The 22,717-nt window shown below is 42.3% G+C and overlaps 1 protein-coding gene across 1 annotated transcript; it reads left to right on the plus strand.

Moving 5' to 3' along the window:
• The first annotated feature begins 5,368 nt into the window (after positions 1–5,368).
• Positions 5,369–21,553, plus strand: LOC110526359 (cytochrome c oxidase subunit 5A, mitochondrial). The gene is made up of 5 exons (XM_021607264.3): positions 5,369–5,776; positions 11,683–11,799; positions 11,979–12,100; positions 20,251–20,375; positions 21,426–21,553. Exons 1-4 carry the CDS (start codon positions 5,704–5,706, stop codon positions 20,362–20,364), a joined length of 426 nt encoding a protein of 141 aa, XP_021462939.1. The 5' UTR covers positions 5,369–5,703; the 3' UTR covers positions 20,365–20,375; positions 21,426–21,553.
• The last annotated feature ends 1,164 nt before the right edge of the window (positions 21,554–22,717 follow it).

A 22,717-nucleotide genomic window follows, 5' to 3' on the forward strand; every position in this document is an offset into this window, starting at 1 on the left:
AGAAGCTGATTAAACAGCATGATCATTACACAAGTATACCTTGTGCTGGGGGACAATAAAATACCACTTTAAAATATGCAGTTTTGTCACACAACACAATGCCACAGATGTCTCAAGTTGAGTGAGTGTGCAATTGGAATGCTGACTGTTTCAGCATGATAATGCACAGCCCCATGACGCAAGGATCTGTACACAATTCCTGAAAGCTGAAAATGTCCCAGTTCTTCCATGGTCTGCATACTCACCAGACATGTCACCCGTTGAGCTCGTTTGGGATTCTCTGGATCGACAGCGTCATCCAGTTCCCGCCTATATGCAGCAACTTCGCACAGCCATTGAAGAGGAGTGGGACAACATTCCACAGGACACAATCAACAGCCCAATCAACTCTATGTGAAGGAGATGTGTCGCACTACATGAGGGAAATGGTGGTCACACCAGATACTGACTGGTTTTCTGATCCAAGCTCCAACCTTTTTTTTTTTAATGGTATCTGTGACCAGCAGATCTCATGTGAAATCCATAGATTAGGGCCTAATTGATTTATTTAAATTGACTGATATCCTTATATGAACTGTAACTCAGTAAAATCTTTGAAATTGTTGCATGTTGTGTTAATATTTTTGTCCAGTGTACTACAACTACTACTAATAACAATAAATATTTTTTAATATTGATGAATCATAATCCTTTTTTGTTTGCCAAAACCTTCCAATGACGTGGATGTGGATTGAGGCAGCCCCCCGCATCGCTCTGATTCAGAGCAGTTGAGTTTAATGCGGAAGACACATTTCAGTTGAACTGACCAGGTATCCCCCTTTCCTCTTCCACTGCATAGAGAATGGGAATAAATTCATTTTGAACTTGTAATAAAAGTGTGCACTCCGTTTCTTCCCTTCTCCCCCCCCCCCCCCCCCCCCCCCCCCGCTGCAGCAGATGAGAGCGAGGTCTCTCGGATGGCGTGGGAGTTTGCTATCTCCCTGCCTCCAGATGGTTCCATCTTTTCTTATCTAGAAGAATGGGTGCTGCCTCCATTCCCTTATCTGGGAATCCTTTCAATTGAATATTTACGGGGCCTATGTTGCTTTCTGCCTGTGTTAGCCCCACTGAACACACTATTCCTCTTGCTTGGGAAGACAGGCCAAAGGGTTTTTCTCTTTCCCCCCCCCCCCTTCACTCTCCATCTCCCTAGTCAGGGAATGGGACAGTGATTGATTATGTGATTATGCCAGAAAAGAACGTAAGGTTTAGCTGGGCGCAGCACGGAGGTTTTAATGAATGACCATACAGGGAACATGTTCATCAATAGAGAAAAGTATGGATTATGACAGGGGGGAATACCTCCTCCATCTTGTGTCAAGAATAGAATAGATGGAGTTAATCACTTTTTCCCCCACACTCTTATTTCCTTCTTCACTTTGTACACCACAGATTAAGAGGCACACTCAAACAGTCATTGAAAACGTCTTATTGCAATATAACTGGCAGGCTGGGGTCTATCAGCATGAACAAACCAGGTCACAGCTCCTCCCTGGTAAGTGTCTCAAAATGTATTTTCAAAAAACAAATTCCTCCATGTTGGATTCATCAGTGCAGCTGAGGATGTAATTGCAGTGCTGAAGTCAAAGCTGTAAGTGCAGATAATGAATACTGAATAAAGGGCTGCCAGAATTCAAAGTACATTTTTTTTGAGAATAGCAGAGACCATTGTGCCCCTGATTTATATGCTCTAAAATTGTAGCGGGCCAGTATGCAAAATGATGGGACTTTAGTTGGTTTGACATTTTATATAGAACAAATTGATCTATACCCCCAAATTCCATTTCTGATGTGCAAGCTGATGATTGAATGAGAAAAGTGGGTTAAATTTGACAATTAAGATTTTTTTGTTTATTGCCTAAATGGTGGTTTTAATAATTTTTTAAAGAAGTATGGTCATCTTCTGATGCTCTCTCAAAACTCTCAGATAATCTCCATTGAAATAGCTTTTTAGTCCAGGACTAAATTAGTCTTGTGTCCAGGAAACCGTCCCTCATTGTGTTACATTGGTTAAGGTAAAATTGTGAAAGCTGTCAATTTGGTGACTTGAACTGACTGTTGCTGCCCTCTGGTGGAGGTGAAATATTATAGACGCCTACATTTGGAGAGGACATCAGTAAAAAACAGTATAGCTCTATATGCTTCATTTTCAGGCCGTTTAAGGGACTAGATGATGGAAAACTTTTGTTTTGGCACAAAAATGTGTAAAATTGTTCAGTACATTGATTGATTGATGATCCTCAAGTTATCGCACTTAGTCTAATGTATAGGGCCCTAGCCCAATATTGGACTTTAACGTTTCTCCTTACACTATACCGGGCACTCGCGTGCGTCCGCAAACTGATTGTGTCCCCCCACACCAAACACAATCACGACACGCAGCTTGAAAAATAAAAACTAAACCAATTATATGAATATGTGGACAGGTCGAAAAGCATTAAACATTTATGGCAATTTAGCTAGCTAGCTTGCAGTTGCTAGCTAATTTGTCCTATTTAGCTAGTTTGCTGTTGCTAGCTAATTTGTCCTGGGATATAAATGTTGAGTTGTTATTTTACCTGAAATGCACAAGGTCCTCTACTCCGACAATCAATCCACACATAAAACGGTCAACCGAATAATTTCTAGTCATCTCTCCTTCTTCCAAGCTTTTTCTTCTTTGGACTTTATATGGCTATTGGCAACTAACTTTCATAAGGTGTTCCAACAACGACCTCCGTTCATCTTTCAGGCACCCACGTGGGTATAACCAATGAGGAGATGGAACTTGGGAAAATTATTCTAAAAGCCAATGAGGAGATGAGAGAGGCAGGACTTGCAGTGTGTTCTGCGCCACAAATAGAAGTTGCTTCTATGTTAGTGCCTGGCAACGCAGACGTTTGTTGGCGCGCGTGAGCAGTGTGGTGCAATGATTGAATAATATGTATGTGTAGATTTATTTTGCAAAGCTCACGCATGGGACGTGAGCAGTGTGGTCAGCATGTTAGTCCAATGACCTTACGAAATGTAAAATTGCAATTCGTACAATATGTTACGATTTTGCAGTGCGTATGATATGTTACGAATTTCAATTTGTTGTGGCTAATGTTAGCTAGGCTAGGAGTTAGGGTTAGAGTTAAGGTTAGCTAACATATTAAGTAGATGCAAAGTAAACTCGGCAAAAAAAGAAACGTCCTCTCACTGTCAACTGCGTTTATTTTCAACATGTGTAAATATTTGTATGAACATAACAAGATTCAACAATAAACTGAACAAGTTCCACAGACATATGACTAACATAAATTGAATAATGTGTCCCTGAACAAAGAGGGGGGGGGGGGGGGTAAAAAAATCCTAAGTAACAGTGGTGTGGCCACCAGCTGCATTAAGTACTGCAGTGCATCTCCTCCTCAAGGACTGCACCAGATTTGCCAGTTCTTGCTGTGAGAACTGTTCCACTCTTCCACCAAGGCACCTGCAAGTGGGGGAAATGGCCCTAGCCCTCACCCTCCAATCCAACAGGTCCCAGACGTGCTCAATGGGATTGAGATCCGGGCTTGTCACTGGCCATGGCAGAATGACATGACATCCCTGTCTTGCAGGAAATCACGCACAGAACGAGCAGTATGGCTGGTGGCATTGTCATGCTAGAGGGTCATGTCAGGATGAGCCTGCAGGAAGGGTACCACATGAGGGAGGAGGATGTCTTCTCTGTAACGCACAGCATTGAGATTGCCTGCAATGACAACAAGCTCAGTCCGATGATGCTGTGACACACCGCCCCAGACCATGACGGACCCTCCAAAACGATCCCGCTCCAGAGTACAGGTGTACTCTCGTACAGTGTAACGTTCATTCCTTTGACAATAAACGCGAATCCGACCATCACCCCCGGTGAGACAAAACTGTGACTAGTCAGTGAAGAGCACTTTTTGCCAGTCCTGTCTGGTACAGCGATGGTGGGTTTGTGCCCATAGGCGACATTGTTGCCGATGATGTCTGGTGATGACCTGCCTTACAACAGGCTTACAAGTCCTCAGTCCAGCCTCTCTCAGCCTATTGCAGACAGTCTTAGCATTGATGGATGGATTGTGCGTTCCTGGTGTAACTTGGGCAGTTGTTGTTGCCATCCTGTACCTGTCCCGCAGGTGTGATGTTCGGATGTACCGATCCTGTGCAGGTGTTGTTACACGTGGTCTGCCACTGCGAGGTCGATCAGCTGTCCGTCCTGTCTCCCTGTAGCACTGTCTTAGGCTGTCTCTGTCACTGTCTCACAGTACGGACATTGCAATTTATTGCCCTGGCCACATCTGTAGTCCTCATGCCTCCTTGCAGCATGCCTAAGGCACATTCAACAGATGAGCAGGGACACTGGGCATCTTTCTTTTTGGGTTTTTCAGAGTCAGTAGAAAGGCCTCTTGTCCTAAGTTTTCATAACTGTGACCTTAATTGCCTACTGTCTGTAAGCTGTTAGTGTCTTAACAACCTTTCGACAGGTACAAGTACATGAATTGTTTATGGTTCATTGAACAAGCATGGGAAACAGTGTTGAAACCCTTTACAATGAAGATCTGTGAAGTTATTTGGATTTTTACGAATTATCTTTGAAAGACAAGGTCCTGAAAAAGGGATGTTTCTTTTTTTTTGCTGAGTTTAGCTAAAAGGTAGTAAGCAGCTGCAAAGTTGCTAATTAGTTCAAACGCTAAAATTGTCGATGATGAGATTAACACACAACCCTTAGGTTCCTAGATGTTCATGTTATACACCCACCCTTCATTAGTTTTTGGCCTAAGTAACCTTCTGTCTCATGTAAACATACCAGACATAACATATACTTATTTGAGTGTTCCGGATTGGCGTTTAATATTTTACGTCTAGTCAATGTGACCAGGCTGTCCGTTTACACACAGGTGTTCAGAGAGGGATAGCTAATTAGCACAGGTCGTCCAATCTCTCTTCCCTCTGTACACAAGCGCTGTAACATGGACATATGGCCGTCTGGGAACCCTAACCCTATAAAAAGGTGTGTATCAATTGTAGCTTTGTTTTTCTAAAATGATTTCTCACTGATAGGAAAGATCGTTTATATGCTTCCAAAACCATACTGCAAGCAATGCCCTGTTTTAGTTGTTTTATTTAATTAGGCAAGCCAGTTAAGAACAAATTCTTATTTACAAAATGACAGCCTACCCTAGGGTTTGCCAAACCCTAAGGACGCTGGGCCAATTGTGCGCCGCCATATGGGACTCCCAATCACGGCCGATTGTGATACAGCCTCGAATCGAACCAGGGTCTGTAGTGACACCTAACACTGAGATGCAGTGCAGTGCCTTAGACATTCGAAAGCCCCAGTTATCAGTGGGTAATGTAGCCTCGCAGTTTATTTACTGCGTTAGGCAGGTTAACACTGCTATGGGAGTGTGTATTTACAGCAATTATGTTGTAACGACCCTGGGTTGAATGTATTACCTGAAGGTGTATGTTCATTGTATGCATTTATTTCCAAATGGCAGTTGTTGATAAGACCACCAAAGGTGAGGCTAACAGCCTACCTCGCGCGGTTGTCTCCTAGCACGTAGGCCCTGCGGTTTTGCGCAGACGCAATTGCTTCCCTTTTCGATGTCCCTCTGACTCGGTTCCTTAGCATACGACACCGTTAGCCACTAATTCTCACCGGTCGGCAAGATGTTCAGACCTGTTGTTCGACTTTCAACCTCTGGGGTACGGAGTTTAACGCGGACACGACCATGCTACTCGGGTAGGATTGACTGCAAAGCCTATTAATTGTCTATTTATTCATAAAACGGTTTGCCTTTCGTGTTAGCTTGCTTGCCAGTTGTCCATAGCAAGTAGCCATCAAGCTAGCTAGCTAACGTTAGTGGTATGTGGTATGTAACGTTACGGTAGTCTAAACAAAACTCGACATATATATATATATATATATATATATATATATATCATTAGGCAAATTCGAAGCATTGCGTTAAGTATGAAGTCACATGTATTCTGATCATACACCGCTGATTAGACTAGATGGCATTAGCTATATAGCTAGCTAGCTAAAGTTAAGTCAATGGGACTAACGTTTGCGTCAGGGTGACATTGATTTTCATTTGATCCAAAGTAACATTTCTTGGTGCCCATAAAGTGTAGAGTTTTCACGTTCTTAAATTGATGCCATATCCAGTGTGAATGTATAGAACCATCAGACAGCTAGTTAACTTTAGCATGTGTCCTTCTGATGACCCATGATTCGTTTTTTTGAGGGAGTCACAGCAGTGTTGCCAACTCCTCAGTAAGGAAAGTAGCTATTGGCTGTCCTAAAAGTCACTAAATTACATCATCACCTAATTTGCATAATTGGCCATGTGCACGTAATTGTGATGGACGCTGTAGGAGAGAGGAATAACGTCGTGGGAGAGACAATAAAGTGAGTAAAAAACACCCAAATAACGGTTTAGAACTACAAATTAACTTTCATCTGTCCATCTTTAAAAAAAAATGTTATGTCACAATTCCAACCCTCCTCCTATATCCGGGCATGGGACTGGCAAAAGTGACCCAAAAGAGTTACTTAGTTTTTTATTATTTTTATTTATTTGGTTTGGGTTTTAACCTTATGGTCCACTTGGTCCACTACAAGTCACAGTAAAACATGAACATTTTTAACCATAACATGTTTTACATTTTTATACAATCTAAATGGACCAAAAAGAGGCATTAGAAAAAACTGTCAATGGCAATGTGAGAATTATGTTAATGAATCTGGCCCTAATTCAGGTGAATAAAAAAGATTCAGACCCCCCCCTCACTCACACAGGCTGTGCTGGCTCACAGAAAGAGTGGGTCATCGTCATTTTTGTCAAGGCTCTCTATGGCAGGTTCTTTAACTGAGGGAGCTGACTTAAATGAGTAAGCAGCTGATATGCCAAAAAGCTGCAAAACATTATCAGGCAGCTGGTGCTCATAGCAAGCCTCACCAGACAGCTTCAGTCCATATCGAACGTACAGGATGGAGTTAAGGGTCTGCAAGGACATCAGATTTCTAAGTTTGCTTTTTACCACTCATCTGGCTGAATACACTCTCGACTTCAGCATTCGAGTGTGGCAAGGACAACACAGACACAGCAGCCATGGAAAGTTCTTGAAACGGGTTGATATCAGCAGCATCCCTGAACTTCCCAAACTCACTCCAGAAGCCCAGTGTGTTTTTTTTTGTCTCGTTCCATTTACTAAGATGGCTGGCACGCCATTGCTGGACAATCTTGTCTATCCCGGCAGGGGAGAAGCCAAGGAGCTTAGCTATTTTTTTATATTTCTCCAGGGCTCTTATTGTACTTTAGCGTTTCCTCCACATTGAAATCTGACATGTACTGCAATGCTTCGATGTTGTCCGGCAATCTCACCCTCAACTCATTAGTGAGGGAAATGGTGAAGGCTACACACCGCTTTCGGACATTGTTTTCATCCTCAGGCGCAAGGTGGAGCTCAGCTGCCTTTGACTTAAAAAGGTAACCAAGGTACGGTTTGGGACTGATGTATCCATCTATTGGCCCTTTGCTTGCATCAACATTTGCGAGTGGATTCAGCACCCCGCTGCTCACAGACTTGATCAGGCTAACCAAGCTTAAGAGGATCTACTGGCTCTCCCTCAAAAGCCTTGATGGCCAACTGTACCTCACCCAGCACTGACTTCAAAAAAGTATAATATGTTATAATATGTTTTGAGGATCACTGTACATGGAGTATAAAACCTCAGCCATGTAGCAGTGTTCACTGGACTTGGTGACTGCGAAATGCAGGCTAAGCTCCTTCCACTGGTCCAAAATGTGTGAAACTGCAGATTCAATGGAGAGCTAACGTGTGGCACACACCTTGGTTATCTGTAAAGGTTTCTCCCCACTTGTTGGTCTCATATATGGCCTTGTAGGCCTCCCTGCGCTTTGGAGACACTAAAAACCAGTTATAAGTCACTCGTACCAAGTACTCCACACTACGGGAGATGGTGTCATTGGAAGCATGACTTACAGCAAGCTGCAGAATGGCACACACACAGCGAATAAGAACCGGATATGAGGCTATACTCCTCCTTCAGCACTTTATGGACCCCATTGTTAATCCCCGTCATAAGAGGCATTCAGTCCCTATCCCCAGGAGTTTCTCTTTCTTAAGACACCACTTCTCGAGGAAAGCCACAATAGCACGGGCTATAGATTTGGCATCTCCAACTCAACAAGCCCCAGAAATGTTGATGCAATTGTCTGCTTGGTCTCACTAAAGTACCTTATCACAACTCCTAGAAACACTTACATCCATGGACTCATCGAGGAGGCTGAAACGCTGGTCACCCACATCTGCGACCACCTTTTTCAGAAAGTATGGTGCTAGAACACCATTAATAGTTTCTGTGCACTTTGTCCTGTGCATTTTGAAGTGGGTAGCAGCAGTGGAGTCTGAGAAAGCAGCTCTACATGCTTCTCCAATGTGATCACATGCCAGCATGGTACAGTGTTCAGCGATAGCTAATGCCATTGTGGCCTCAGCATTTTTTGCAGATAAGTTTTTTTTTTGAACCATAAATGGCAGCTTGTTTTGGGTGGAACTGTTATAAGGCTCTGCCTTTTGAGTATGTTTTTGAGTTGTCGTGTTTTTTTTGTGTTTTTTTAAAATGTTTTACATCGCTACGTTTAGTGTAGAAATCAGCCTTAAAATACAGGCAGTATGCCCGTGTATCATCTCCAATAAATGGCTTCAACCAGCCTCTGAATTCAAGGTTTGATTTCCACTCCTTTCTGTATTTTTGAGTGTACAGTTTAGACTGAGACATGAGCTAGCCAGCTAGATGTTTAGCTTATGTCAGTCACAGAGGCACACACACACAGTGGACAAGGTGAGTAAGTGACTGAGGCTGTGTGAGTCAAATGCAGTGATTTATTTTTGTGCAGTGATTTTATTTTAGACAAAGAACATTTTACATTTACATCCCGCCCTGAATGTAAGCCAGGGTGTGATCAGCCAGCAGCGGCTTCCCGCATGCGTGATTCATTTGCAGTCTGGACGCGGAGGGGTCAACATCTCCTGCTCTGACTGCAGCTGGGAGGGACTGCTGCGTGAGGACTAGGCCGTCTGAGTGCTTTGGGACGGGGGTGGGGCCCACGGCAGCACCCGCTGCTCGTTGAGAAGAGTAAGAACAATACGTGCTTTCACGTCGGTCTCCAATAACACCAGGAAAAAGTTGTTAAATTTGTCTCTAGTCAAAAAAATTGTTTTTAAATGTGTGGCTAGAGTGGTCTGAATACTCGCTAAATATAGCGACAAAGTCGTTAAGTTGGCAACAATGGTACACAACAATGCGCAGAAACTCTAGACCTTGCGGTCAAACCAGTGTATGGTCATGTCCTACACCATCTACTGCTCTTGATCTGGGATAGTGCAGAGAGCTGCCCGGTGACATGAGCCTACAAGATGAGCTAAATTACTTCTATGCTCGCTTCGAGGCAATAACACTGAAACATGTATGAGAGCATCAGCTGTTCCGGATGACTGTGATCATGCTCCTTTATTTAAATTTAGGCAAGTTAGTCAAGAACAAATTCTTATTTTCAATGGCGGCCTAGGAACAGTGTTAACTGCCTTGTTCAGGGCAGATTTTCAGTACAGATTTTTTTTTTTTTTTTTTACTTTGTCAGCTCGGGGATTCGATCATGCAACCTTTTGGTTACTATTCCAACGCTCTAATCACTAGGCTACCTGCCATTCTCCGCAGCTGATGTAAGACCTTTCAACAGGTAAACATTCACAAGGCCGCAGGGCCAGACTGATAACCAGGACGTGAATTCTGAGCATGCGCTGACCAACTGGCAAGTGACTTCACTAACATTTTCAACTTCTCCCTGTCCCAGTCTGTAATGCCAACATGTTTCAAGCAGACCACCATAGTCCTTGTGCCCAAGAACACAAAGGTAACCTGCCTAAATGACTACCGACCCGTAGCACTCACGTCTGTAGCCATGAAGTGCTTTGAAAGGCTGGTCATGGCTCACATCACCATTATCCCAGAAACCCTAGACCCACTCCAATTTGCATACTGCCCTAACAGATCCACAGATGATGCAATCTCTATTGCACTCCACACTACCCTTTCCCACCTGGACAAAAGGAACACCTATGTGATAATTCTATTCATTGACTACAGCTCAGCGTTCAACACCATAGTGCCCTCAAAGCTCATCAATAAGGTAAGGACCCTGGGACTAAACACCTTCTGAAACTGGATCCTGGACTTCCTGACGGGCCACACCCAGGTGGTAAGGTTAGGTAACAGCACATCCGCCATGCTGATCCTCAACACGGAGGCCCCTCAGGGGTGCGTGCTCAATCCCCTCCTGTACTCCCTGTTCACTCATGACTTCACGGCCAGGCACGACTCCAACACCAAGTTTGCAGATGACACAACAGTGACAACGATGAGACAGCCTGTTGGGAGGAGGTCAGAAACGTGGCCGTGTGGTGCCAGGACAACAACCTCCCCCTCAATGTGATCAAGACAAAGGAGATGATTGTGGACTACAGGAAAAAGAGTACCGAGCGCGCCCCCATTCTCATCGACAGGGCTGTAGTGGAGCAGGTTGAGAGCTTCAAGTTCCTTGGTATCCACATCACCAACAAACTAACATGTTCCAAGCACACCAAGACCGTCATGAAGAGGGCACGACAAAACCTATTCCCCCTCGGGAGACTGAAAAGATTTGGCATGGGTCCTCAGATCCTCAATGTTCTACAGCTACACCATCGAGAGCATCCTGGCTGGTTGCATCACTGTCTGGTATGGCAACTGCTCGGCCTCCGACTGCAAGGCACTACAGAGGCTAGTGCGTACGGCCCAGTACATCACTGGGGCCAAGCTTCCTGCCATCCAGGACCTCTATCCCAGGCGGTGTCAGAGGATGGCCCTAAAAACGGTCAGACTCCAGCCACCCTAGTCATAGACTGTTCTCTGCTATCGCATGGCAAGCGGTACCACCGGAGCACCAAGTCTAGGTCCAAGAGGCTTCTAAACAGCTTCTACCCCCAAGCCATAAGCCTCCTGAACATTTAATCAAATGGCTACCCTGATTACTTGTATCCCGCTGCCTTTTATACTGCTACTCTCATCTATGCATAGTCACTTTAATAACTCTACATGTACATATTACCTCGACTAACATTGACTCTGTACTGGTACCCCCTGAATATAGCCTCACTATTCTTATTTTACTGTTACTCTTTTCATTGTTCATTTTAAAGTTAATTAATTTAAAAAAACTGCATTGTTGGTTAGGGCTTGTAAGTAAGCATTTCACTATAAGGTGAACGAACACCTGTGTTCTGCGCATGTGACATACAATTTAATTTGATATTGCAATTATGCATGTGATGTTTACAGGTCAGTTTCCCTTGAATAGATCTTAGTGGAGCACACAGGCAAAGTCCTCAAAACAACACCCTGGGCTGCAAAAATTGCATTTGAAATCAGCTGGTAGTGAGATGACATGTCTGACAGCAGGCTCACCTGCTTTTTCATGAGAATTGAAGTGTGTATGTATGCATATTTTTTTTCTTCAGTCAAGCATCTACAAATAGGCCTCGACCTCTATGATCTAATGTTTGTTTTCTTTGTTGCAGCTCCTTTGGCCTCCCGATGCTACTCCCATGCCAAGGTGGAGACAGATGAGGAGTTTGATGCCCGTTGGGTCACTTATTTCAGCAAGCCAGACATTGATGCCTGGGAGCTGAAGAAAGGTGATCTTCTAAAGAATATTGAAAATACGTCTGCACTTTTGCCGAAGGTCTACAATAATCTTTCTTTCAATTTGAGTTGGAGACTAATGGATAGACAGATTTTCTAAAAATAAAATTTAAACTATCAAATTTGAGAATGTATAATGGTGTATGCTTGAATCCCATTCCACATCCCATAGGCATGAACACACTAATTGGCTATGACCTGGTACCTGAACCCAAAATCCTCGACTCAGCTCTTCGTGCTTGCCGAAGGTTGAATGACTTGGCCAGTGCTATCCGCATCCTCGAGGCAGTCAAGGTGAGCTGCACAGCTTCCCCTACCAACTCCTAGTGAAGTCATCTCAATAAAATAAACGTGTATATATTCTGGAATTGTATAAGTGCAGTCAGTGTTCAGACCCCTTGACATTTTCCACATTGTTACGATAATTTAATCCATTTTAGATTAAGGCTATTCCCCTCCCCCCCCTCAATCTACACACAATATTGAAAGCTAAAACGGGTATTAAAAATAAACATACCTTATTTACATAATTATTCAGACCCTTTGCTATGAGACTTACACACACCGGTGTGTATATATAAGGTCCTAGCCATGAGGTCGAATGAATTGTCCGTAGAGCTCCGGGACAGGATTGTTTTGAGGCACAGATCTGGGGAAGGGTACCAAAAAATGTCTGCAGCATTGAAGGTCCCCAAGAACGGTGGCTTCAATCAATATTAAATAGAAGTTTGGAACCACCAAGACTCTTCCTAGAGCTGGCCGCCCGGCCAAACAGCAATCGTGGGAGAAGGGCCTTGGTCAGGGAGGTGTTCAAGAACCCGATGGTCATTGACAGCGCTCCAGAGTTCCTCTGTGGAGATGGGAGAAACCTTCCAGAAGGACAACCATCTCTGCAGCACTCCACCAATCAGGCCTTTATGGTAGAGTGGCCAGACGGAAACCACCACTCAGTACCACTCAACCACCACTCAGTAAAAAGGCATATGACAGCCCGCTATGAGTTTGCCAAAAGGCACCTAAAAGTACTCTCATACAATGAGAAACAAGGTTTTCTGGTCTGATGAAACCAAGATTGAACTCTTTTGCCTGAATGCCAAGCGTCACGTCTGGAGGAAACCTGGCACCATCACTACAGTGACGCATGGTGGTGGCAGCACCATGCTGTGGGGATGTTTTTCAGTGGTCGGGATTGGGAGACTTGTCAGGATCAAGGGAAAGATGAACGGAGCAAAGTACAAAACCTTGAACTCCAGAGCACTCAGGACCGTAAGCACACAGCCAAGAGAATGCAGGGGTGGCTTCGGGACAAGTCTCTGAATCTCCTTTTGTGGCCCAGCCAGAGCCCGAACTTGAACCCGATCGAACATCTTTGGAGAGACCTGAAAATGGCTGTGCAGCAATGCTCCCCATCCATCCTGACATGGCATGAGAGGATCTGCAGAGAAGAATGCGAGAAACTCCCCAAATACAGGTGTGCCAAGCTTGTCGCCTCATACCCAAGAAGACTCGGCTGTAATCGCTGCCAAAGGTGCTCAAAAAATTAAAGGGTCTGAATACATATATGTTAATTATTTTTATATTGAGAGCTAAATAAAATAAAGTGTAAACCTGTTTTTGCTTTGTCATTATGGGGTATTGTGTGTAGATTGAGGGTGAGGAAACAATTTACATTACAGCCTTTTTCTAAAATGGATGAAACTGGAAAAGTCAAGGGGTCTGAATACTTTCTGACTGCACTGTATTAGGATCTACATTAGCTGTCGTGAAAGCAGTAGCTACACTTCATGGGGTCCACACATTAAACATAACATAATACAGAGCATTATTAGACAAGAACAGCTCAAGGACAGAACTACATAAGTGTGGATATACTCACTGCTTTTATCATATGTCTACATGGAAAATAACTTCCATTTTTGCGTTGTAATTTCAGAAAATGTCCATAATATACTGAACAAAAATATAAATGCAACATGTAAAGCGTTGGACCCATGTTTCATGAGCTGAAATAAAATCCCAGAAATGTAGTTTCTGTCTGTAATAAATCTCTTGTGGGGGCAAAATGCATTCTGATTGGGTGGGCCTGGCTCCCAAGTGGGTGGGCCTATTGCAATTCACCTAGCTTCCACATGGGTGAGACATTCTACATGTTTATCATATTCGGGTGTTTTTGTTCCAGATGGTTAAATTTGAAAATTGTACAGATTACTGAGCTTAAATGACTTCCATTCACAGACAAATTCACTAATAAAGTATGTTTAACATTCCAGTAGCTTTGTAAAACACTGCTTATTTCAGGGGAACTGTACTATTGACTTAAGGGGTTTTGGCTATTTCTTATATTTGGTGGAAGCAGACTTTAATCCTCACATGAACCACCTAGCTGTACAAAAAGAACAGTCAAACTCCTTAATTAGTAGGTGTACTAATTAGAGGTCGACCGATTTTATGATTTTTCAACGCCGATACCGATTTTATTGGAGGACCAAAAAAAGCCAATGCCGATTTTAATTTATTTGTAATAATGACAATTACAACAATACTGAATGAACACTTATTTTAACTTAATATAATACATCAATAGAAATCAATTTAGCCTCAAATAAATAATGAAACATGTTCAATTTGGTTTAAATAATGCAAAAACAAAGTGTTGAAAGTAATATGTGCCAATATGCAATATGTGCCATGTAAAAAAGCTAACGTTTCAGTTCCTTGCTCAGAACATGAGAACATATGAAAGTTGGTGGTTCCTTTTAACATGAGACTTCAATATTCCAAGGTAAGAGGTTGTAGGTAATATAGTATTTATAGGACTATTTCTCTCTCTATACCATTTCAATTTCATATACCTATGACTATTGGATGTTCTTATAGGCACTATAGTATTGCCAGTGTAACAGTATAGCTTCCGTCCCTCTCCTCGCTCCTCCCTGGGCTCGAACCAGGAACACATCGACAACAGCCACACTCGACACAGCGTTACCCATCGCTCCACAAAAGCCGCAGCCCTTGCAGAGCAAGGAGATTAACTACTCCAAGTCTCAGAGCGAGTGACGTTTTGAAACGCTATTAGCGCACTCCCAGCTAACTAGCTAGCCATTTCACATCGGTTACACCAACCATTAGTCTTATAGGCTTGAAGTCATAAACAGCGCTGTGCTTGCGAAGAGCTGCTGGCAAAATGCACGAAAGTGCTGTTTGAATTAATGCTTACGAGCCTGCTGCTGCTCAGTCAGACTGCTCTATCAAATCATAGACTTAATTATAACATAACACACATACGAGCCTTAAGTCATTAATATGGCCGAATCCGGAAACTAGCATCTCAAACACAACGTTTATTCTTTCAGTGAAATACGGAACCGTTCCGTATTTCATCTAACGGGTGCCATCCCTAAGTCTAAATATTCTTGTTACATTGCACAACCTTCAATGTTATGTCATTAATTATGTATCAATGTTATGTCATAATTATGTAAAATTCTGGCAAATTAGTTCGCAATGAGCCAAGGCAGCCCAAACTGTTGTATATACCCTGACTCTGCGTGCAATGAACACAAGAGAAATGACACAATTTCACCTGGTTAATATTGCCTGCTAACCTGGATTTCTTTTAGCTAAATATGCAGGTTTAAAAATATATACTTCTGTGTATTGATTTTAAGAAAGGCATTGGTGTTTATGGTTAGGTACAGGCGTCCAACGATTGCTTTTTTCGCAAATGCGCTTTTGTTAAATCGATTATATGCAACGCAGGACACGCTAGATAAACAAGTAATATCATCAACCATGTGTAGTTACAACTAGTGATTATTTATTTTTTTTATAAGAAGTGTAATGCTAGCTAGCAACTTACCTTGGCTTCTACTGCATTCGTGTAACAGGCAGGCTCCTCGTGGAGTGCAATGTCTTTTACCCTTATTGGAATGTATAGGCCACCTTCCACCAAGTGTTTTTTGATCAGTTTAATAACATGCTTAGGGAATGTGATTTTGGGAAAGAGGTCATCTTAATGGGAGATTTTAACATTAATTATGAAGACAAGTCTTGTAGGAAACCCTCAAACGGACCACTAATACCTTTGACCTTACACAGCTAGTTAAAGGGCCAACCAGGGTGACCTGTTGGGCTAAAACACAAATTGATTTGGTGTTCAGTATTAAACCATTAAATATGGTTATTCGGCTATCTGAACATAATCTGACAATTATAGCCAGAAAGCTGTCTAAGAGCAGGTTTAACCTCTACTGTTAGAAAGCCGGCTCAACTGAGAATACCTAAGAGTGAATTACACTATTTTGAAAATGCAATTTAAGGGAATTTCACTGGAATGATCTCTTGTCCTATACAGACGTGGAAGCTGATAGTCAGGTTTTTCATCCACAATCCAGACAACATTAAATAGTTTCCTAAAGAAAATCAAATCCAAACCTGGCCAAAAGAGCCCTCTTCCTTGGCTAAATGGAGAAATCTGGAAATTGATGAAAGAACGAGATTATGCTCTAAAAATAGCACTAAGATCCAAATTGGAGCATGACAGGCGTAGGTTTACCATGTTGAGAAATAAGGTGAAAGAATTAAGACAGGCCAAGGCAAACTTTTTTATTAACATAATTGGTGAAGCAAAGTGAAATTCTAAATTGATTTGGGAGAATCTAAAAAAGTTAACAGGGAAAGACCATAGTAACACTGCAAAAGACTAGAAATCATGGCGAATAACAATGTAACACAGGATGCAATCGAAATAGCAATAGCCTTCAATTCCTACTTTTGACTCTGTCAGGGTACTGACACAGAACCCCTCCACTGGTTTCTTGGGCTCGGTGCTAGTGAATGACGCTCAACCTAAGGAAGGTTTCTGAGTCAAAGGTGAACAAGGTGATTAGCTCACTAAAGAACTCTAAAGCCAAAGATATGTTTGGGCTGGACTCTACCTTTCTTAAACTACAAAGAGTCACTCATTGGCCCCATTACTAAGGTCACCAACACATCTATTGGTCTCGGGGTGTTTCCAAGGGTATGGAAGTCGGCCATAATAACGGCCATCTTTAAATCGGGCGACCCTGCTGACGTAACTACAGGCCCATTAGTATACTACATGTGGTGTCAAAGGTTGTTAAAGTGTAGCAGAACAACTGATTACCCACCTCAACAACAGCCCCTTCACATTACACTTCATGCAGTTTGGCTTCAGAGCGAAACACTCCACAGAAATGACCAACTGCTTTCTTCTGGAAAATGTGAAGTTCAAGATGGACAAAGGGGGCGTTGTTGGGGCTGTGTTTCTGGACCTAAAGGAAGGCTTTTGATACTGTTAACCATGAGTCTCATCACAAAATTGTCCAAGTTCAACTTTTGCCTTGATGGATGGAATCATACCTTAAAGGCAGAACTTCGAGTGAGCAATGAGCTGTCGCCCACTCGTAGCTATAATGTGAGCGTGCCCCAAAGGTCAATACTGGGGCCCCTCCTGTTCAGCCTGTACATTAATGATCTGCCTTCTGTCTGTACTTGGTCTGAAAATCAAATGTATGCAGATGATAGTGATGTTTGCTCTTTGCATGCATATAACAAGCTGCACAAGAACTCACTACTGTAATGGTCCAGGTTACAAAGTGGCTCAGTGACTCGTGTTTGCATCTCAATGTGAAAAACTTTTGTATGTTCTTCACAGAGGGCAACAGATGCTACTGAGCCAGATGTGTGTCAGGGGAGAAGCTCCAGGGGGTATCTGATTTTAAGTACCTTGGCATCATACTTGATTCCAATCTCTTAAAAAGCATGTGGGGGGGGAAAAACAATTCAACCTAGCTAATTTCCGTTTAATACAAAATTCTTTGACTACAGAGGTAGCAAAACTGTACTTCAAATCTATGATACTCCCCCACTTAACATACTGCTTGACTAGTTGGGCCCAAGCTTGCTGTACAACATTAAAACATATTCAGTCTGTCTACAAACAGGCTCTCAAAGTGCTTGATAGGAAGCCCAATAGCCATCATCACTGTTACATCCTCAGAAAACATGAGCTCCTGAGTTGGGAGAATCTTGTGCAATACACCGCATGTCTTGTATTCAAGATCCTAAATGGCCTGGCTCCCCCTCCACTCATTATTTTTGTTAAACAGAAAACCCAAACATATGGCAGCAGATCCACAAGGTCTGCCATGAGGTGACTGTATAGTTCCCTTAAGGATAAGCACCTTTAGTAAATCTGCTTCCTCTGTGCGAGCTTCCCATGTCTGGAATACACTGCCATCAGACACACAACTGCACCACCTATCACACTTTCACAAAATGTATGAATACATGGCTAAAGGTCAATCAGATTTGTGATCATAATCCCTAGCTGTGTGTTGCGGCTTTCCATGTTGTCTGTTGTCTGTAGCTTGTGAGGTGTGGAAACACTTTGTTGCTTTTCTGAATTTTGTCTTGCTGCTTTTTGTTCTATGTTGCTCTGTCTGTATGCTACGTCTTGCTTGTCCTATGTTGCTCTGCGTGTGCTACCTTCTCAATGATTGTCTATTGTAATTGTTTTTAATAAGCTACCCAGGGACTGCGGTTGAAAATTAGCCGGCTGGCTAAAACCGGCACTTTTACTGAAACGTTGATTAATGTGCACTGTCCCTGTAAAAATAAACTCAATCAAATGTATTTATATAGCCCTTCTTACATCAGCTGACATCTCAAAGTGCTGTACAGAAACCCAGCCTAAAACCCCAAACAGCAAGCAATGCAGGTGTTGAAGCACATTGGCTAGGAAAAACTCCCTAGAAAGGCCAAAACCTAGGAAGAAACCTAGAGAGGAACCAGACTACGAGGGGTGGCCAGTCCTCTTCTGGCTATGCCGGGTGGAGATTATAACAGAACATGGCCAAGATGTTCAAATGTTCATAAATGACCAGCATGGTCAAATAATAGGTCTGGGACAGGTAGCACGTCTGGTGAACAGGTCAGGATTCCATAGCCGCAGTGGGAGGCAGGTGGTTTGAGCGTTGGACTAGTTAACTGTAAGGTTGCAAGATTGGATCCCCCAAGCTGAGAAGGTGAAAATCTGTCGTTCTGCCTCTGAACAAGGCAGTTAACCCACTGTTCCTAGGCTGTCATTGAAAATAAGAATGTGTTCTTAACTGACTTGCCTAGTTAAATAAATGTATTTTTAAAAATACATTTTAACTGCAAAATCAGCGCCCAAAAATACAGATTTCCGATTTGTGAAAACTTAATCTGGCATTCCGATTAATCGGTCGACCTTTAGTATTAATTCCTCACTTTCAATGTAGCGGACTTTTTAATTTTATTTGACTAGCCGGGAGGTTCACAGCATAATCTATTTTTATGCTATACTGAATTTTAAAAAATGCAACAATTTCAATGAGTTACAGTTCATATAAGGAAATCTGTCAATTAAAATTAATTGGGCCCTAATCTATGGATTCACATGACTGGGCAGGGGCACAGCATGGGTGGGCCTGGGAGGGCATAAGCCCAGCTAATCAGACAGTTTTTTTTTCTTCTTTTTTTCCCACAAAGGGGCTTTATTACAGACAGAAATACTCCTGTTTCATCAGCAGATCGGGTGGCTGGTCTCAGACAATCCCGTAGGTGAAGAAGCCGGATGTGGAGGTCCTGGGCTAGTGCGGTTACACGTGGTTGTGAGACCGGTTGGACGTACTGCTAAATTCTCTAAAATGTTGTTGGAGGCAGCTTATGGTAGAGAAACGAACATTAAATTCTCTGGCAACAACTCTGGTTGACATTCCTGTTTTCAGTATGCCAATTGCACGCTCCCTCAACTTGAGACATCTGTGGCATTGTGTTGTGACAAAACTGCACATTTGAGTGGCCTTTTGTCCCCAGCACAAGGTGCACCTGTATAATGATCATGCTGTTTAATCAGCTTCTTTGTATGCCACACCTGTCAGGTGGATGGATTATCTTGGCAAAGCAGCAATGCTGGGGCGGCAGGTAGCCTAGTGGTTAGAGTGTTGGACTAGTAACGGAAAGGTTGCAAGAGTGAATCTCCGAGCTGACAAGTTAAAAATCTGTTGTTCTGCCCCTGAACAAGGCAGTTAACCCACTAGGCTGTCATTGAAAATAAGAATTTGTTCTTAACTGACTTGCCTAGTTAAATAAAGGTAAAATAAAAATATGCTCACTAACAGGGATGTAAACATTTGAGAAAAATGCACTGTGCATATGGAACATTTCTGGGATCTTATTTCAGCTCATGGGACCAACACTTTACATGTTGCGTTTATATTTTTGTTCTGTATGTCACTTTCTTGTGAAAAGGTGTTTAACATGTAAAATAAGTTGGATTTCATTTTGAATTTATTCACATAATATACTAGTAATTTAGGAAACTTCTGGAGTCTTCAACCTGTATGCCTTTTGTAATATTCCCTATGGTGAACTTGATCATCCTCTCTTTGTAACAGGACAAATCTGGTCCCCACAAAGATATCTACCCATACCTGATTCAAGAACTGCAGCCCACTCTGATTGAGCTGGGTATCTCCACACCTGAGGATCTGGGCATGGACATATTATAGACATCCTCTGGGTAAGTGCTTACACATTGAAAAACAAATGCTCTGGGCCCTCAAAAGCATCTTAAGGCTAAGTTCATCGTTACAACCTTTGTAGGGGCATCATTAAATCTCCAAGTTGTGTCCCAACATTTTTATTGAAGTTGCACTTAAACATTTTATTTACCAACTGCCTCAGACCACTTGTAAAACAGCGACGTGCACCGTTAAATGTGTTTTCCCCCTACCGTGTGACGTTATACAGATCTCCGCGAAACAGAATCAAAATGTTTATCAGTCTTTGTGACCTCAGATAGCGTAACAAAGTTGAATGCAAATACAAAGTTTCCAATGTCTCTAAATGTTAAACAAGCGAAGGATCAAGATCTTCACATGAAACCCGAGATGACTGCATCAAAAGACAAATAGCCTACCTACAGTATAGGCTACATTCGCCTATATTGAAATCATGTTCATTCAAGTTTTAATTAGTGCATTAGAATAAGCTGCTTCAATATTAGCAGCTGTAGGTGATATCTCTAGGAGCTGATACAGCGTCAGTATTGTGGAATAATTCTGTTAAGGTGCAATGTGCAGAAAATCGCTCCGCCATTTCCTGGTTGCTAAAATTCAAATAGTTATGTTTAGAGAATCATTGTACTGCTCTGAAATAACTTTTCCATAACCAAAAATAGTCCATCAATTTGAAGCTGGTGTACAAAACCAAAAGATGCTAAAGCTAAACTTAACCCCTGAAAGCATAGATATAGCGCGCATAACAGATCTACCGCTTCTTAGACTTGCTTTCAATGAGTGACAGATCTATAACCCATTTCTATGTGAACTCGGTTGGGTTGCCCAGAAAGTTACATACTGCAGCTTTAAGGTAAGATTTCAATGGAGAAAGCTGGCCCGAGAGCAGTGCTGCCTTGCTTTCGATCCTATCAGTATATACACATGCCTCAACGACACACTTAAGAGAACGTTCTCTCTGCATGCTGTTTTGGGAAACGCATGTTACATCTTCGGCACTTTACAGTTCTTAATTTAAAATAATTAAACGTTTCCTTTTCATTTCCCCTCAGGTCATCTGGTGTCCAACAAGATGAACCACTTCTCTTCAAGTCTCTGCCTTGTCCTGGTGTCTGTTGATTTAATCCACACTCTCCTGTTGTGAATAAAATTATGAATTTAATAAAGAAATATCTATTGATTCTGCTGTCTCAATGGTAAGGTTGATTTACTGGCATGTAACCCATTCATTCAAAGGTCTTAATGTTCAATTTCCAAACAAACTTTTGTTCAATTAAATCCATTATAGGCTTTTTTCAGACCACTGACATACACAACACACTGATAACCTTATGTTTACATGAACATATGGCAGACCCAAACATTAAACTTATCTAGTAGTATGTACTTTGATGCACCTCAGAACACTGCTGGGTTGAAACTGATAAGATAGTACAAGAAAGTTGAGGACAAAGGGATCAATTCCAACAATGGGTTTGGTCAGTGTTCACTTTGATTCAATGCAGAGGGGTCCTGTTATTCTGTCAGGTTTTGCCTTAGCTCTCAAACCCTTCTCTCGATAGGGTGTTAAGCGGGTAGCTTCGCCCACGGCTGTCTGTTACACGTCAGTCATTGCTTATGGACCAGTTTTCGAAAGATATGGCCCTTACCTCATTTTAGCAAACTAATCTTCCAAATAAAACACTACTTACTATAACATTAGCTAGCAGACTTGCACAGATCCATATGCTGTGTGCTTCCTCCCAGTTAACGTTACACATGCTAGATTGCTAAATAGCAATTGCTAAATATGGCTGTGTGGAAACACTAACCCTAAAGGTGTTTATTTAACCATTTAGTTTTTTCAAAATGATTTCACGCTGATATGAATGATAACATGCGTTCCATATTTCCAAAACCTTACCGCAAGCGATGTGTTAACATTAAGGGCTATCGTCGGGGCTCTTAACAAAAGGCCCCCGGGAAGAAGTTTCCATCAATAGGTGCTAGCCTCAAGGTAGTCTTGCACTCTCTGTTAGGTGGCCCCTTTTTGTTGAATATTGCACTGATCTGACACAATTTGATAATGACATTGATAACTGATTGGCTTCTTTTTAGGCAGTTACGAAACAAGTGTTATTTTCTTCTCAGGAAGGCCAAGTCTGAATATTTTGTCTGTTACCACTGATAACCTGAATGACCCTAGAAAGTTTTGGAAGGCCATTAAGTATGTCTGGAAACAGTAATGTTAATGAATTACTGTCATGTGTATTGAAGGACTGTTGCTGTATATGACAACTGAAATGTTTCAATGAGCACTTTGTATCATCTGGTAGGCTGTTTGATTCAGTGTCTCTGTACAACC

This window comes from Oncorhynchus mykiss, chromosome 6 (genome assembly GCF_057628025.1).
Source record: "Oncorhynchus mykiss isolate SJ-2025 chromosome 6, ASM5762802v1, whole genome shotgun sequence".
In the NCBI taxonomy this organism is placed as follows: Eukaryota; Metazoa; Chordata; class Actinopteri; order Salmoniformes; family Salmonidae; genus Oncorhynchus; species Oncorhynchus mykiss.